General features: G+C 36.2%; 1 protein-coding gene across 2 annotated transcripts in view; it reads left to right on the top strand.

Moving 5' to 3' along the window:
* Positions 1-15,559, top strand: part of CDK17 (cyclin dependent kinase 17) — a 91,240-nt gene extending 75,681 nt beyond the window's left edge. For both annotated transcript variants that reach the window (XM_050323435.1, XM_050323436.1), the window contains 12 exons: positions 1,598-1,654; positions 3,143-3,257; positions 3,764-3,858; positions 4,483-4,545; positions 7,278-7,401; positions 8,405-8,525; positions 9,073-9,170; positions 9,429-9,534; positions 10,333-10,375; positions 11,358-11,448; positions 11,671-11,748; positions 12,181-15,559. In XM_050323435.1, coding sequence (XP_050179392.1) covers positions 1,598-1,654; positions 3,143-3,257; positions 3,764-3,858; positions 4,483-4,545; positions 7,278-7,401; positions 8,405-8,525; positions 9,073-9,170; positions 9,429-9,534; positions 10,333-10,375; positions 11,358-11,448; positions 11,671-11,748; positions 12,181-12,218 — 1,029 coding nt within the window. In that variant the 3' untranslated portion in view covers positions 12,219-15,559. The remainder of the gene's footprint in view (positions 1-1,597; positions 1,655-3,142; positions 3,258-3,763; positions 3,859-4,482; positions 4,546-7,277; positions 7,402-8,404; positions 8,526-9,072; positions 9,171-9,428; positions 9,535-10,332; positions 10,376-11,357; positions 11,449-11,670; positions 11,749-12,180) is intronic.
* The last annotated feature ends 327 nt before the right edge of the window (positions 15,560-15,886 follow it).

The following is a 15,886-nucleotide window of genomic DNA, read 5'->3' as shown; positions in this document are numbered from 1 at the left end:
AATACCATCTAATACTCACTTCAAGATATGTTTGTTTAAGTAGGTCAAAATGCACTTGGAAACATAATATTTATTTTGCTGACATTGTACCTGTATCAGGGGTATGTTTAAAATCTCACTGGAGCTATAATCCCTAAGGCTTGCCAAATATCAACTTTGCTTGTATTTTGAGATAAACAGCTTGTCTTTGACAAGCTCCTAAATATGTGTGATGCTATAAGTAAGTATCACTGCGTAGACAGTTCTAAAACATTTCATTTCTAGCAATAATTTAATAAAGCAGAATTACTCTTAATGCTATGTTGGCATAATTATATGTCCTTTATTTCTCTTAGATATATCAAATATATTTACAGACAAGATCTTACACTTACTTCGGATGTATTTTCTTACATGTGTTCTGAAAATTAAGTATTAATCAAACTTTTCTTACCTTCATATTGTATTATTGTCAAATCTGAATACAGTCATCAGTATTTATGTTACACTGTGTTACCATGAAATAATATGAAACTTTAATATCAATCAGATTTTTAGGAGCAAATCAGTGTGTTCTGATATGTGGACCTGGGTGCTAAAGCCAGTCCAAGATCAAAGGATTGTTCCTTGGAAATAAATAACCGGGGAGGGCTATGTATGGAAGTGAAAGTTGATGCTAGGGGAGAAAACCTGGCTTTTTTGTTGTAGTGTTTGTCCAGTTGTCAGTAAAGCATAATCCCATGAAGCCTATGAATTTTGGGTTTTGACATATGCATGTTGTAAATTGGTTTAAAAATTTACATGCATTCTTTACACTGCGAGAACAATAGAAAGCTATAAAACAATCGGTACAATTGACTGTGGTCTTATATGAAAATAACTATTAGAGACAACCATGTTAAATATAAGAGTAGCAGTGAATTCAAATGGGAAAAGAGCAACAATTTTACAGTCTTTGGGAATAAAGGTACTATATAGGCAGGCAAAGCCCTCTGGCTTGCATTGAAGAGCTAAGCTGGTGACCAAAAAGAGAAGGTGAATAGATCCAAGTAAAATACACAAAGATGTAGAGTTATGAGGTAAGAAATGTAAATTGTTGAGACAAAGCTGAAGCTTGTGGAGGAATTATGTTTAGGGATTTTCCTAGCAAAGTTTTAGTCTGAAAAGCATTGAGAGGTCAGAATGGGAGAGGAAATTTGGAGCTGGGATCTTGAACATAGCAAATAAATTTACTTTGAAAGAAGCAGGAGCATATGGTTATGCTGAACAAGAGAAAGAATGGACTAGTTTGAGGTGACTTCTTTGCTTTGAGCTATAACATCCTCATTAGTAGTAATCAGATCAGAAGAGTGGAGAAGACCTAAGTAGGAGGAAGGTTAAAGTGAGGGTTTGGTCTAAGTGTAACTCAGTACATCGTTCTTCCAGGATACACGGGAGACTGGCCAACAAGCTGGATGCTGGGATGCATTTATATCATAACATGCTAAATTGTTTTAAAAATAACAGTTATTTGGTGTTTACTATCAGGTAATTTTCTGAAATGACGTTTAGCTTGCTTATTAAATGATGTATAAATTGTTTGGTTTTAATAATGAATTTTCCATTTATTTCATTGCAGTCAGAAATCGGATTTGGAAAAATGGAAACCTATATCAAGTTAGAAAAGCTTGGAGAGGTATGTATAACTTTCTTTTGGAATGATCACTGCTTTGATGACAATGTCTTATATAAAATTTTGCATAAGTGTTAACTGAAATTCTCTAAATCCCTCAAAATAGCAGTTGAATTTATCTTTTCAGTAAACCAAACATATTCAACATGTATAACAATTTCACAACCACACAAATGTTCTATGCATATATGATAAGCAAAAAAAAAAAGGAAACAAAAAGCAGAAAAACTGTCATAGAGCTGAGGAAGACAAGACTCCGTTAGCAATTGAGCTGTGACCTTCTTACAGAGGCTGGCTTTTTGTAGTATAGACAAAATTATTCTGTTAATAATAAAACTAATTAAGTCTGGTGTCCTCCTGCCAGGAGTTATAATGGACTAGAGGCCAGTGCTTGCAAGGAGCAGGCAGTAGCTACGTGTGTTCTGGTAAAGAAGCCTGCATGCCTGAGCCAGGCAGCCAGCCAGGTGCTGCCAAGTGAAGTACAGAACACTTTGATTTTGCCTTTGCATCCAGGAGGGCAGCAGGCTTTCCACCTCCACTCAGCCTCTGACTTCCAGAGAAATAGTAGGTGGGGCCAAGTGTCAGTCCTGTACCAGTGGGATCAGATATGAACAAGACACGCAACATTGCAGAAGGAGGCAGGGCTGGTCAGCATCTCTGCTGTGAGTGTTGCAGTCCTCCATTTGCAACATTTTAATTTCCAAACACATTTACTTTCTTATTTTGCCGCTAGTACTTGCTGGATGGATCACTAGACATGACACAACAATGCCCATCTCTAGAGGAATGGTAATTTAATAGCGATGAAGTGATAGTTGTGGATGTACATAGTCTAAACTTGCTTAAAAAATATAGTGGACAGCACCAGTTTTGTGGAATCACAGAATTGTTTAGATTGGAAAAGGCCTTTAAGATCATCAAGTCCAACTGTTACCCAGCACTGCCAAGTCCACCACTAAACCAGGTCCCTAAGTCTTTTATCTGTCATTTACACATCTTTTAAATACCTCCAGGGGCAGTGACTCAGCCACTTCCCTGGGCAGCCTGTTCCAATATGTTTTCATTAAGCTTGTGGGAGAGTATGTCTGCAGCCTTTGGAGACACAAGTGCAGCATAGTGTAGAGACACCTGAGCTGGGTATCAGTAGTCAAACAGAGACTTTCAGGAGCATAAATGATCCCAGCAGTGAACTTTGTGAACTTAATGCTACCTGATCTGACTTCTTTGGTAGCTCTGTGGTATATAGGTTTCCACGTAATTTCCAGAGCTGCTAAGCATACACATCCCTTGTGCCTTCTGTGAGTTCAGTCCTCTGCTTGAAAAATACTTCTGTACTTTTACATAATATCAAAAGAATATAATGTAAAAACTATTCATATCCAAAATGAAACCTCTTAAAACCTCAGACCAGAAGTTTATGTGTTTTTATTTAACTAATGTTTCAATGAAGGAACAACTTGTAAAAGTTTCCTCTTTTTTTCCATTTTATAGGGTACTTATGCAACAGTTTATAAGGGGAGAAGTAAATTGACAGAGAACCTGGTAGCTCTGAAAGAAATTCGCCTGGAACATGAAGAGGGAGCACCGTGCACAGCCATAAGAGAAGGTGGTAACTTTTTCTTTAATTTTTGGAATTTCAGATACTTCTGGATTTGTTTTTTGTACTTGGAATACACAGGCTTCATGGGAGATCAGTGAAATTGGTATTAGTATAGATCAGGAAAATTTTCGTTCAAACATATTTAGAGGTTGTGTTTCAGATTTATTTACTTTATGAGGGGTGATTGTGATCTCAGATGCATTGTTACAAATGAATGATTTGATACTGAATTAGACCACTATTTTTAAGTAACTTTCAGGGACTCAGAATACATTTTTATTGTATGACTTCTGTCTGAAATGTATAATTTTCAAAATACAGCTTATTACTCAAGTGTATGTTTGGTGCTTTGATTAAATATCTTTCTTATTAACTTAATCTATGAGAGTATTATGTTTCTAAAAATAGCTTTTTAAGCAAAAAACCCCCAATAGCCTAAATGTATGAACTTGTTAGAAATGCATTTAATGCTTTCCATTTACTTATTTTTTACTTACTTTTCTCTTTTGCAGTGTCATTATTAAAAGATCTGAAGCATGCAAATATTGTTACATTACACGATATTGTGCACACAGACAAGTCTTTGACTCTTGTTTTTGAATACCTGGTAAGTGCTTAAACAATTAGTGACCTTTACATTCAGTATATTATTTCTAAGAAATGGAAACATAAAGGAAATTCTGTACTCTTTTTAAAAATACTGGGACTATTCTAATTTTCTCCTGCATCTACAATAATGCAGCTGAAAATTAAAAAAGCGTATTCCGTTCTTAAATTACTGTAAATTATATTGTGAAGCTTTCAGAGTTTCATTCATAGCAGGTAGTTGTGGTCGATCTGAGCAAATGGCCTACTTGTCCAAAGTCATTAACTGTAGAAAAGGTTAATCACGTTACTGTTCCTACGATATTTTTCTCTTATGATGTAGCTCACTTCCAGTGCAATTGGAGAATATACCAGTTTTATAAAATACTGTGCCACACACAGATGGAGGAGAAGGCAGTAGCAAATAATGTTGCCTGAGCTGATGCAGCTTGCTGAAAGACATGGGTATTTATATCCTGTGGAAAGACAGAGTTTTCTGTGCCCAGGCTTTTGGGTTTTCTGTCATTGAATATCTTTTGCAGAAAACTCATTTTTCTGATGTATTATTTCAGTTCTAACAAGACATAATATTCATGCAATGTGTTGTCCATAATTTGACTGAACAATGATGATGGTGTTTTGATAGGACAAGGATCTGAAGCAGTACATGGACGACTGTGGTAACATCATGAGTATGCACAATGTAAAGGTGAGTGTTTTCAGTGACAGTGACTGCCTTCAGCTTTGTCCTAAGGATCTCAGAGAATTTAATAATCAGGAGCTATATGGTTTGGTCTTTTCAAAAGATAAAATAAGGAAACAACTTTCTTGTTGACCTTTTGGCCTGACTTAACTGCATTTGACATCAAATGGAGTCTTTATGATTTTGATGGATTTTAAGTGTTTAAAACATTGAAAAGAGGAGATTATGTAACTTCATATTATTTTAATTCCCTTTGAAGTTAAATATCTAAAATTTAAAAATTCCTAAAAAATAATACACTCATAACTCTTTTGGCCTCTTCCTGTCCTTCCACTGCTTTATACTCATTTATTAAGGCTGTAGTTTGATATATAGGCACACTATATACAAACGTGCTACATATATGCATACTATATACACAGAAAAATGTAGCCTTGATTATGAATGTGGGTTTGGGTGCCACTGCCAACCACACACAAATAAGAAATTAAAAATATATGTTTAAGAATGAGTTATGTTCATCTTTCCACCAGGAAGAAAATGGAAGTAATTTCCTTTAAGGCTTAATTGCTTTTTCTTTTAACTATGGCTGCGGCCAGGCCAAATGACTCAGTTTTGAATCTGAGTCTGCTGAAACTAACTCAAGTTCAGGTGTTACCTCTCTCATAAGAAGCAGTTTTTGACTTGGAAAACTGGAGTAACTCTTTATGTTCATTAATACTTAGGGCTTTATAAACAAGGTTCCAAGGAGAGGTCAGTGCTGTCTTGAAATGAGTGAAGTGAGTTGGCACTCAGTCTAGATACTGGTTACTGTTTGGTTAGCTTTGTCTTTTATTCTGTTGTCACATTACAGGAAGTATCTCTGTGGAAAGACATCTGCCCTTAACCTCCTCTGTTGCTTCCTTTGAGAGTCTGCAAAGAGAAATTCTTTAATTTGTTTCTACTTTGCAGAGACAAAAAACCCCATAATTACATTTGTGTTTTTAATTATCTGCAAATTAATAAATAAAGCTTTAAGCTTAAAAAAACGTAAGGGAAAGCTGTAAGTGGGAAACTGACTCCTATAATAAGTGCAGTTAAAGAACAAGCAGAATCTGGTTGTGGTAATCCGAGCTAAGCAGAGCAACTGTTTTTCCTTGTTTGCCTGTGGTTTCAGCTGTGCTCGAAGAGCAGGTTTATATGGTCACTACCTTTGGCACTGGTAAAACAGAACAGCTGTAGGTGCTTACCTTGCAATAGCTGTGGGGGTTCGAGTCATCGTTAGCGTTTGAGAGACCTCCCTGTCATCACTCCCCTCACGTTCGTCAGTGATTTTAATTTTTTTGTGTTTTGACAACATGAAGATGTGATCTCTGCAAGTATTAGTTTTAACCAAAATTTTGGTGTCCTGTGGATTTCCAAGAAGATCCCTGGCAACAGCGGTGAAGATTCACAATTTCTGTAGAATAACCTGCTTTTCATTCTTGACTAATCCTTGCAGTCCCAGTGTACACTAAAGATGGCCATCGATTTCCATAGCAGTCCTGCTAATATAGCTTGGGACTGACTACCCCTGCAACAGTATGGACATGAGTAGATTGAACAAAACTTGTTGCTCCTCATTCTGCTCTTAAAAGAAAACAAAGAAAGAAAGAGATCAGTCCCAATTCCTGTTTTTCTAGAACGGGTAAATCCCACGTCAGTAGACTGAGAACAGATGGATATAACTACACCTGCTGTGTATTTGCCCAGTTTACAAAAAAGAATTGGTGGTGTCACTTGGTACAAAATAAATCGATGTGTTAGAAAATGGTCATATGAAAACATTCTAGTGTTTTCCCTCAAAGGTTGTGTTCCATGATGAATTTGTCACATTGGTAAACATTGCTTTCAGTACTGCTCTATATTTTTTCATTGTATATCTGATCACCTGTGCTGACTGAGGGCCATTGTGTGGTAAATGCCAGCAATGGCTACCCAGAACTTCTGTGGTCAAGATCAGACCTTTATATGTACAGAAACTGCAGAACAGTTCTTAATGCAGTAATATAGTAAACTTGCTTCACTGCCAAACCTTTCTTCATCCCTTACTACTTTAATATCTATGTATGTGCAGCATTAATATGCATGACTGGAGCTACTTGCTCAGCTTGCTATTGCAAAGGACTAAAATAAGCCTGTGTGTGTCAAGGTGAGGGGATGAATGTAAACGCCAGAGGCAGCTAGGCTGTTTTAGTAATCCTCGTTTCCCCATCTCTCTGTGAGCTTGTGAATCCAAGTGTATTTTTCCAGTAGCATGCCAAAACATTCTTTACATAGTTTAGCACAGTTGGATAGAAAGGATGCTGAGCTGCATTTTCAGAAGAGATTCTGTGGCAGAAGGGAACTTGAGTATATAGTCAGAGACAGTTACCTTTAAAAACATCAGTGTGTGCAAGAGCAGTAGTAAATGCTTACTTTAAAAATAAATAGGCCTGTGGTGCTCTTCAGTTAAACAGAACAAATTGCTCTTAAAAGTCTTTGTTGTAAAGTATGGTGCTAAAGCAGTGCATTAGCATAAAAGGATTTTAAATCTCTGAACAATAATGAAGATATTCAGAATGTGTTCATATGGAAAAGTAACTCACTTTTTGAAAAGTGGTTTTGTCCTACTTACAGTACAGAGACTTAACTCTCCACTACCCAGAAGGGCTGTTACGGTCATGTAATCTGTGGACTAACATTCTTTGTCTAATTTATATAAATGTTCTCTTTTGTAGCTATTTTTATATCAGATTCTTCGTGGTTTGGCATACTGTCATAGGAGAAAGGTGTTACATCGAGATTTGAAGCCGCAAAATCTACTCATTAATGAGAAAGGAGAACTGAAGCTTGCAGATTTTGGTATGGCCTGAAATTATTCTGTAACAAATATTTTTATCTCTCAGCAAAAGAAACACTTTTTTCCTTATAAAAGGAGAAGTGAGTACATTGGGTCTGTAGGGAATTTGGATGTTCTCAAAGGGAAAATGAAAGTCAGTCTTTTACAGAGTATCAGTAATCAAAGTAATACCTGTATGGGTAATGCTGTCACTTGACTTGTGGTTTGAAAGTATTCTTAACAGCTTCCTTTGAAATTGATACTTAATCAAATCCTTGTGGTGGAGCTCAAGTTGCTTCTCCAAACACTCCAGAGTCACTCTAAAGCAGGGTAACTATGACATGAGGTGAGAAGAAAAGGGTCATACACTAAATTGTTAGGTCTTGCTCCATCACTTGATGCACCAAGTTCCTTTGGGATTTACAGTAGATGGGGCATGCACATTTTCCTGTTACCTTCTATGTCTGGAAGATCCTTCAAAAGTTACGATACCACTGGTTGTTCCCGTTGTGTGTGAGTGAAAGTTGCTCAGAAGATTGCATCTAACATGATAGACCTGAATTTTATTGAAGATATTACTGACAAATTGACAATGTTAGAATGGAAGAACCCTGCTGATCCAATGCTGATTTGGTCTGTTTCCACTATTTCATTATTCGTTTGTTGCCTTCTGCCTTTTGCAATGTGATTTTCAAACAGAAAAAGTGCAGGGGGGTTTTTTCAGTGGGGAGGTGTCATGTTGATCTAGTGCTTTGTGGATTTAATGAAATGTATAGGATTAGCTCAGAATTTGATCTGTTTACCTGTCTTCTGTGCTTAAAAATGCTGACCACAAGATTGCCGTAAATACCAAAAGGCAAATCACAAATTGTAGAAATGTATTTATTAAGGCCTTTAAATGAGCATTAAAGGAAGGTATTTAGCAAATATAATAAGGTTGACTTAGTTCTTAAAGATCCTTTGTCAATTTCATGCAAAAAGGATTTCAGCAAGCTCATATGACTCTTCATTTCCCTTTTTATCAAGGATTGGCAAGAGCAAAGTCTGTTCCTACAAAGACCTATTCCAATGAAGTTGTCACATTATGGTACAGACCACCTGATGTTCTCCTTGGATCTTCAGAGTATTCAACTCAAATTGACATGTGGTTTGTATAGCTTTGTCTCATTTAAAATTTTGTTCTGAGTCAAGTTGAAAAAATGTTAACTCTGCTGTTATATAGTAACATTCAAATACTCATATACTCAAATCCTTTGAATTTTTGTAGGCTACAACTGAATTAGATTCTTAGAGAAAGGATTGATAGACTGGGAAGGCGCTACTGTTCCTCTCTGAAAATGCACAGTATCATGTTATTGCTTGGAGTAAGCAAGCATTAGGCCCATAGTAATAGAGGGAAAAATAAACCTTGTTCTCCCAGTGACATGATAATGTGGTATTTTACTATGAACTTTAATGCAATTGATTGACTTGACATGTGAAGGAAGGGGATATAATACAGCTATGACACAGGTTTTGTTCAGTCTTTGACAACTCTTTGTTGCTACACATCTTTCTAAATCATATTTTTAATAGAAATGTGTGACTAACAACTAATTTAATAATTTGTTTTAATTGAAGAAAAATTACAAAAGTATTTAAGAGCTAAAATTTTAGGATTATTTCTGCTTAATCTTTTTCCTATTTTTATAAAGGGGCGTCGGATGCATATTTTTTGAAATGGCATCAGGAAGGCCTCTTTTTCCTGGTTCAACTGTTGAAGATGAACTGCACTTAATTTTCAGACTTCTTGGTAAATGGATACTTTCAGCAGTAATGTTGATGCTTTATGTTTGTATGAGAACTGTAGATCTTTATAAACAATGATATTTTATATTGCATTATAATCAAGGTGATGAAATATTATTCAGCTGAGTGTACAACTCAGTTTGCAGAACACAGACATATTGAATGATGTTTTTCTTTTTTAAATTACAAGATAAAGGCTTATTTATGTTGAAGTTGTTTGTTTACATTTTTAAGCTGAATTTGTTGCTGCTTTTAAATGCAGGAACTCCATGTCAAGAAACATGGCCAGGCATTTCTTCCAGTGATGAATTTAGAAACTACAACTTTCCTAAGTATAAACCACAACCTCTCATCAACCATGCACCAAGGTACTCTGTGTTTTGTTAATAGAAAATATGCATCCCTGTGGCTTTCCATATTCGTGAATGGGAACATATTTCCAAGTACAGTCTGCTACTGAATTCTGCAAAACTACTCATCAGTTGCGTTATTGTGGGCAGATGCTAATGTAAAGCAGAATCCTGGTACTATGTGATTACTCTCTCTAATTTCATTCTAGGTACCACAGCTCCTTAATACCTATAGAACTATAAACTCCAATTAATAATGTCTTTCTGGTAGGAGTATTCACACAGCATTTCCTAAATAACCCAGATTCTCTTCTGGTTATACTATTATGGTCCAGGCCATTTTTTTAAATAGCCAGGTTTCCTTGGCAGTTTCTTGAAATAATTTTAAAACTATAATGAGGGAGTTGAAGGATCTGTACAGTTAATATAAATAAACTTTATAATATAGACTACAGATTTTTTGTTGACATTGAAGAAAAAGATTAACATTGTTTCCTAGTGAGTGTAGTATTAAGTAGTATTAAGCTTTAAAAAATAATTTTAAAATTTCAAATAAATAATCCAGATCAACCTAGTAAATCACAATCCAAACTCAGGTTTTGTCTATCCCCAGTGTTTTTCAAATGTCTTGTTCTGACATATTGGTACTCATGTGCACATAGTTTAACATACATAAATGTTGTTTAAGTGAAAGCATTTCTATGTTTCAATTTAATTTTCAGGTTTGATATAGTTTAATTTAGTTCCTCAGCAGTTTTACTTTTGTAAATATAGTTCAATAACTGTTTTAATTTTTAAAAATATTTTTATTTTTAGGCTAGACACGGAAGGAATTGAATTGATAGCGAAGTTCCTTCAAGTAAGATGTGTTTTGTGGCTTTACTTTATAAAAGTGCAAGTTTAGACTTTTAATATATTATTTGCAAAATGTATTAGAAGCGATAGGATCTGGTAGATCTATCTCAAAGTGAAATGTGTAGGTGAGTCTGTAGTGGATGATGTGAGAAGAATGAGTTTTGGGAAGCCAGTGCACTGTGAGAATTAAAAAAAACTGTGTTTACTTTTTTTTTCTCCAGAACCGATGTCTTCTTATACTACTTCTTGTAAGAGTAGATTTTTCTGTGTTAACAATATCCTGAAAAAACTAAATCTCTTGTGAAATATGGCATTAAACCAGAACATTTAAATACAAATACTGTATTTCCGTAACGATGAACTGAGTCAGTACCAGAGAAGGAGTTACTAAGGTGTAACTCTTCAATTTGCAAACTGTATTCAAAAGGTGGAGTGGTATGTGGGCTTAAATCTTCTAATCTGTATGAAAAATGAGCCAGAAACAAGATAGAAGGCCAGCTCCTAAGTCTTTGAGTACATGCAGCACTGTGACTTCACAGTGTTAAAAATTCTTATTACCTAAAGTGGAGTGCGCTTATACTGCTTTGCAGTCTGAGATTTAAATTCTACAGCAGGTCTTCTTCTATTTACCCATTGTTTTAGAACAGTACTTGCAGTCCAAACCTTTGTTCTTATTTGTGTACATCTTTTTAAGTGAGTGCATCATTGTCCAGAATTGGCATGGATGCCAAGTAGCAGACATCTAAGCATTGTAACATCTATAAGTAAAGTATGTTTTTGACTTGCATTCACAAAAGTTATTTTGACTATTTTAGCAGCCTTGTTATATGTTGGCAGTACTGATTCAGATAACATCTTAGATTTTTGTGCGTGCATTATGGGAAATACTGAGCAAATAAAACTCTGTTTCTCCCTTTGATGAAATCACTTGATTCAAAGAGATTTTTAATGGAAACCAACACGATTCTATGCTTTTATATTAATAGTATGAATCAAAGAAGAGAATTTCAGCAGAAGAGGCCATGAAACACGCATACTTCAGAAGTCTTGGAACAAGAATACACACTCTGCCTGAAAGTAAGAGGAGCAGTAAAGTAGCAGAATATTGTTAAGATAGTACATTAAAGCTAAGTATGTTGCATAAGGAAAAACTCTATTAAAAGAAGTCTGATATATATTGACTTAAATATTTGTCAGTAGGAAACTTTTTTATTCTAAACTATGTAATTAAGAATATAATTTTGTTTAATAAAACATAGTTATGTTTGGATGTGAATGAATGTCTTTGCTACATTCCAGGTGTTTCAATATTCAGTCTAAAAGAGATTCAATTGCAAAAAGACCCTGGCTTTCGAAATTCCACCTACCCAGAGACAGGTATGGAAAGCTTGATTTTTTTCTCATGTGTGCTAAAAGAATGCTGTGCCAGAGGCATTTGTAATTGAAAAATGCTTTGTTAAATGTACTCAAATAAATATCAAGAATGATTTACTGAGATTTCTGTAGAGACATACAAGCCAAAGGCACAGAAAGAGGTGAGTTTTGCCAGGGATGGGCAGAGGGACTGTTAATCTGAGAGTATCTTGGAGGTTAATCTGAGAGTATCTTGGAGATTCAAACCATAAATGTGTGGGTGTGAATGTGGCAAAGTGAAAAAAAATACATTAAGTGCAGTTAAAAGAAAGATGCTGGTTTTGGTTTAAGCACAAAGGATATTCTCTTGACATAGAATGACAATGTAGATAATAACTTAGTACTTCTCCTGTGTAAATGCTTAGCTTTCTTACCGTGGTCCATGTTCTGTTGTAGGACATGGGAAGAACAGAAGGCAGAGCATGCTTTTTTAAAGTGGGCAGTGCAGAGTCAAGCCCAAGGCTATCCTGTCGATCAAGGACTCGGATCCAAAGGCAGTGCTTTCTGTTGGTGGACTTGGAATCGCAGTTTGTCTACACTGTCCTCTTCACAGTGGAGTCTTTTTATTTCCAACCTGCAAATTATGTTTTTATATTTGTTGTCACAGTGTGACAATTTTTTGTACAGTTGGTTTTAAGGTCTCCTCTGCCACTAGAGCCAGTAGGTTACAGCTGTTGATGTAACTGTAGCTGCAATTTTTGTGCAGGACTGAGAAACACAGTGCATTATTTATTGCGGAATCATTGCTGCTAAATAACTACTGTCTGTATAGTTAACACAACAGTTCCATGCCTGAAAAAGTTGCAATGGCTTTATAATATGTGAATGCATCTGTTTCTCTTGATAAAATGTTCTACTGCTGCGGGGTTTTTTTCTATTTCTTAAACTGCAGTGTTTCCTGGAATGTAAACATAGCTTTGCTTGGCTATAGGTGAGCCATCTTTAATGCTCTAAGTTCTTGGCACTTAATTCCTTATTTAACATTGGAAGTATGTGTTGAAATAGTTGAAAAATTATAATGCGTATTATGTTTTTGAAAAGCACACGGTGTGAAAGTTGATTCCAACAAGTGAACAGTAACTATGATTTGCTCTCAGATCCTACGTTAGTTATTGATAAATTAAAGCATGGAGGCTGGATGATAAATTTTGTCAGGCTTACTCCAGCATAAAATATTTGCACATTGTTGTGCATATGGGGCCTGCAGAAACAAGGACTTTTTTACCTTATTTTTAACTTAGAAATACAAATAGTAAAAAAGATAATTCATATACGTTGGACCCTGACTTACTTTTCGTTACAGAGGAACAGGACAACTAATTACAAGAACATGGGAATAATGTCACACTTTTCCCGCCTTGTTGCTCTGCCATTTGTGCATTATTCACTTGAAATCAACTGGAAAGATGCAAGTTTGTACTTGATAAGAACTCACTGTGCTACAGAGCTTTTACAGTGGGAACTTAGGGAGTTTTTCAGATCTTAGATGTTATCTGTTTTCCAGAGATAGTAAACATATTACTACTATGCTTATGCATCTCAGTGAGTATCATAAGTACACCTTGGTGATGGTTACAGTATTTTTAAGCATTTGTGTTCACCTTTATGAACCTATTTGTTTAGTGCATCTTAAAGAGACTGTAAATCTTTATTGGTATATTTTGAAATGTTCATGTAAATCTTTGGCTGGTATATCATGAAAATAGTCATAGGTAACTTAATTTTTCCTGACATTCACTGTAAAACGTTCAGGGGTCCTACCATTTCTGTTCAGGAAATCTTGTAGTTTATTGTTATTTAACAGTATTAAGTGAATTTTTGTATATTTCATTTTAACTTTATTTGTGAATAGTGATTGTGGCATGTTTGGGGGTGTTTTATTAATATTTCATTGATACTGGTAAATTTGAATTGGGATTTTTTTTATTTTCTGGAAGAGAGAAATTCATGTGTAATGGTGACTATTGGACCACTACTGCTTTTCAGCATTTGTAAACCGGTTTTACGTTAAATCTTGTAGACCTAACAAACTGCTGTTATTTCTAACTGACCGACCTGTATTAATATTGTACTTTTGAAAGTATAAATATTATGTGGAATTCTTTGGTTTTGTTTTGAAATTTATAATAAGAAAAGCCCTGTGTTGTTAAAAATACAGACTAAGTGAACTTGCGGTTCTTGGGGCATTGTTGGAAACGTTTAGGTAGATCTGTGTGTTGTGGGAGCCGTCAGTTTGAGCTCTGGCCGCTGCTTTGGTTCATGCAACGCAGAAGTAGTGGCAGTGGAAAGTAGCGTGGCTCATCCGTGACTGAGGCCGTTCAGGATCTTATCAGAAGCACGGCCCACGGTCTCGTTATTGGTGAGCAAGTCCTGCATGTCACACGGTGTCAGAAGTCTTGCCTAGGTCTGGGAGCATAATGCGTGTCTCGGGCACATGCGTAGGTCTCCCGCTGATTCCAGTGGGAGTGTTACGTGTGTGTCAGAGGCAGACGTGGCACTGATGAAAAACCTTGTCCTGAAATAGTTGTTATATATTTTTTTATAGTTGCTATGGATATGATCTAGATTTTATACTGATTAACTTTGTAGGAAATACATTGTAGATGTGATGGTGTTGAAGAAGGACGTATCAGAAAAACATCTCCTTTTTTACAGAAGTAGTGAAGATATAGGGTAAATGTTCACTGTGGATAAATGTGGGATTTAGCATTTCTAGAACAGTAATATTTTATAGATCATAAAAAAACAAGTAATAATGTGACACTAATGAGTAAAGGACTTAAAGGTTTAACTGGTAAAATGAAGTGCATTAATAAATTTAGAAAGGGATCCGCTGCAGCTAACAAAAGGATGTTCCATTTTAAGTAGGAGCTCAGCTTTTTTTGTTACAGATGCAGATGAGAAGATCTTCTGTAAAATTAAAGCACTCTGTTTATAAAGAGATTTTTTCTAAGGACCTACAAGTGAATCTGTTTTCTTCATTAGGAGGTAGCTTTAAAGAATGTATTTCTTGAAAAACGTGGCATCTGTGGTCAAGCCAGCTTGGGGGTTTTTCTTAATTCTGTAATTGAAATTCCTGCATCAGCAGAGACAGTTCTGTGGCAGCTGCCTATTTGGGGCAGTAGTCAGCAAGTCTGAGGTTTCTGGGCATCTCTCTGACATCCTTGTTGTGCAGTTCAGTGTTCTGCCTCCTGTCTGGCAGAATTGGGTACTATGGACATGGTTTCACTGTCCCCAGAACTGTAGGGAGCATTGGCCTTTTTGGGAGAAGACCTCAAGCGTGACAAAACCCAAGCAGATAGTCACCAAAAACAGATGACTTTCAGGATTTGGTATGACCACCTTTGCTTGAAGATGAGTGATCGGTTTATGAGAAATGGCCTGCAAGTTGTGGCTGATTTTAAGTAGTTCTTTTTAGAAGGCGCCTGGTGTATCCCACCTACCCCAGGGTAGGAATGCCAGGGAGTGGGTGCAGGTGCGTGTCAGAGTAAGGTGGGCTCGGAGACAGGACAGAGGCAGGTGGTGGCGATGCGGGTGTGTGCACACACAGGTGGAGATGGAAGGGGAGAGAGGGTGGGTGGAGGACGGGAATTGACAGGTCAGGATGGGAGATGGACAGGGCGAGGCAAACCAGCTGCTCAGCAATGCTCTAGAGGAACGTGCATCTCAACATGGCTGTGTTATTTTTGTGCTGCTTTACCACAGCGTCAAGTAGCCAGAGTGTATCCCTGAATTGGGCAATAAAAGTTAAAATAAACAATTATTAAAGAATCAACATACTTTGTATTTGCAAATCATTTGAAAAACTTGCGAGGTAGCATTCTTTGGGCTGCTTGCTTGTTGTTTGTGCTTGACTTTTTTCAGTGTAATAAAGGTACATTGTTTCTGTTTCGCAATGTTAAGATGGAATTAAGGTTAAGAATACATTCAGTTATTGTGGACAAAATACATGAAAGTTATGTTGTAAATATCCCCAAGCTAAGTATTATAAACCCAGGAAATACTCGGAATTAAGGTCAGATTTGAAAGAAATCCAAACAAATCAGGGTATGGAAATGTGCAGCTATTGTAGCACATGGTGACACTGAAGAAAAAGCAGAAC

Source organism: Myiozetetes cayanensis, unplaced genomic scaffold, assembly GCF_022539395.1.
Source record: "Myiozetetes cayanensis isolate MyiCay16 unplaced genomic scaffold, myiCay2020 scf3, whole genome shotgun sequence".
NCBI classification, from domain to species: Eukaryota; Metazoa; Chordata; class Aves; order Passeriformes; family Tyrannidae; genus Myiozetetes; species Myiozetetes cayanensis.
The sequence above is the reverse complement of the archived record's forward strand: the minus strand, read 5'-3'. Positions and strand labels throughout refer to the sequence as shown.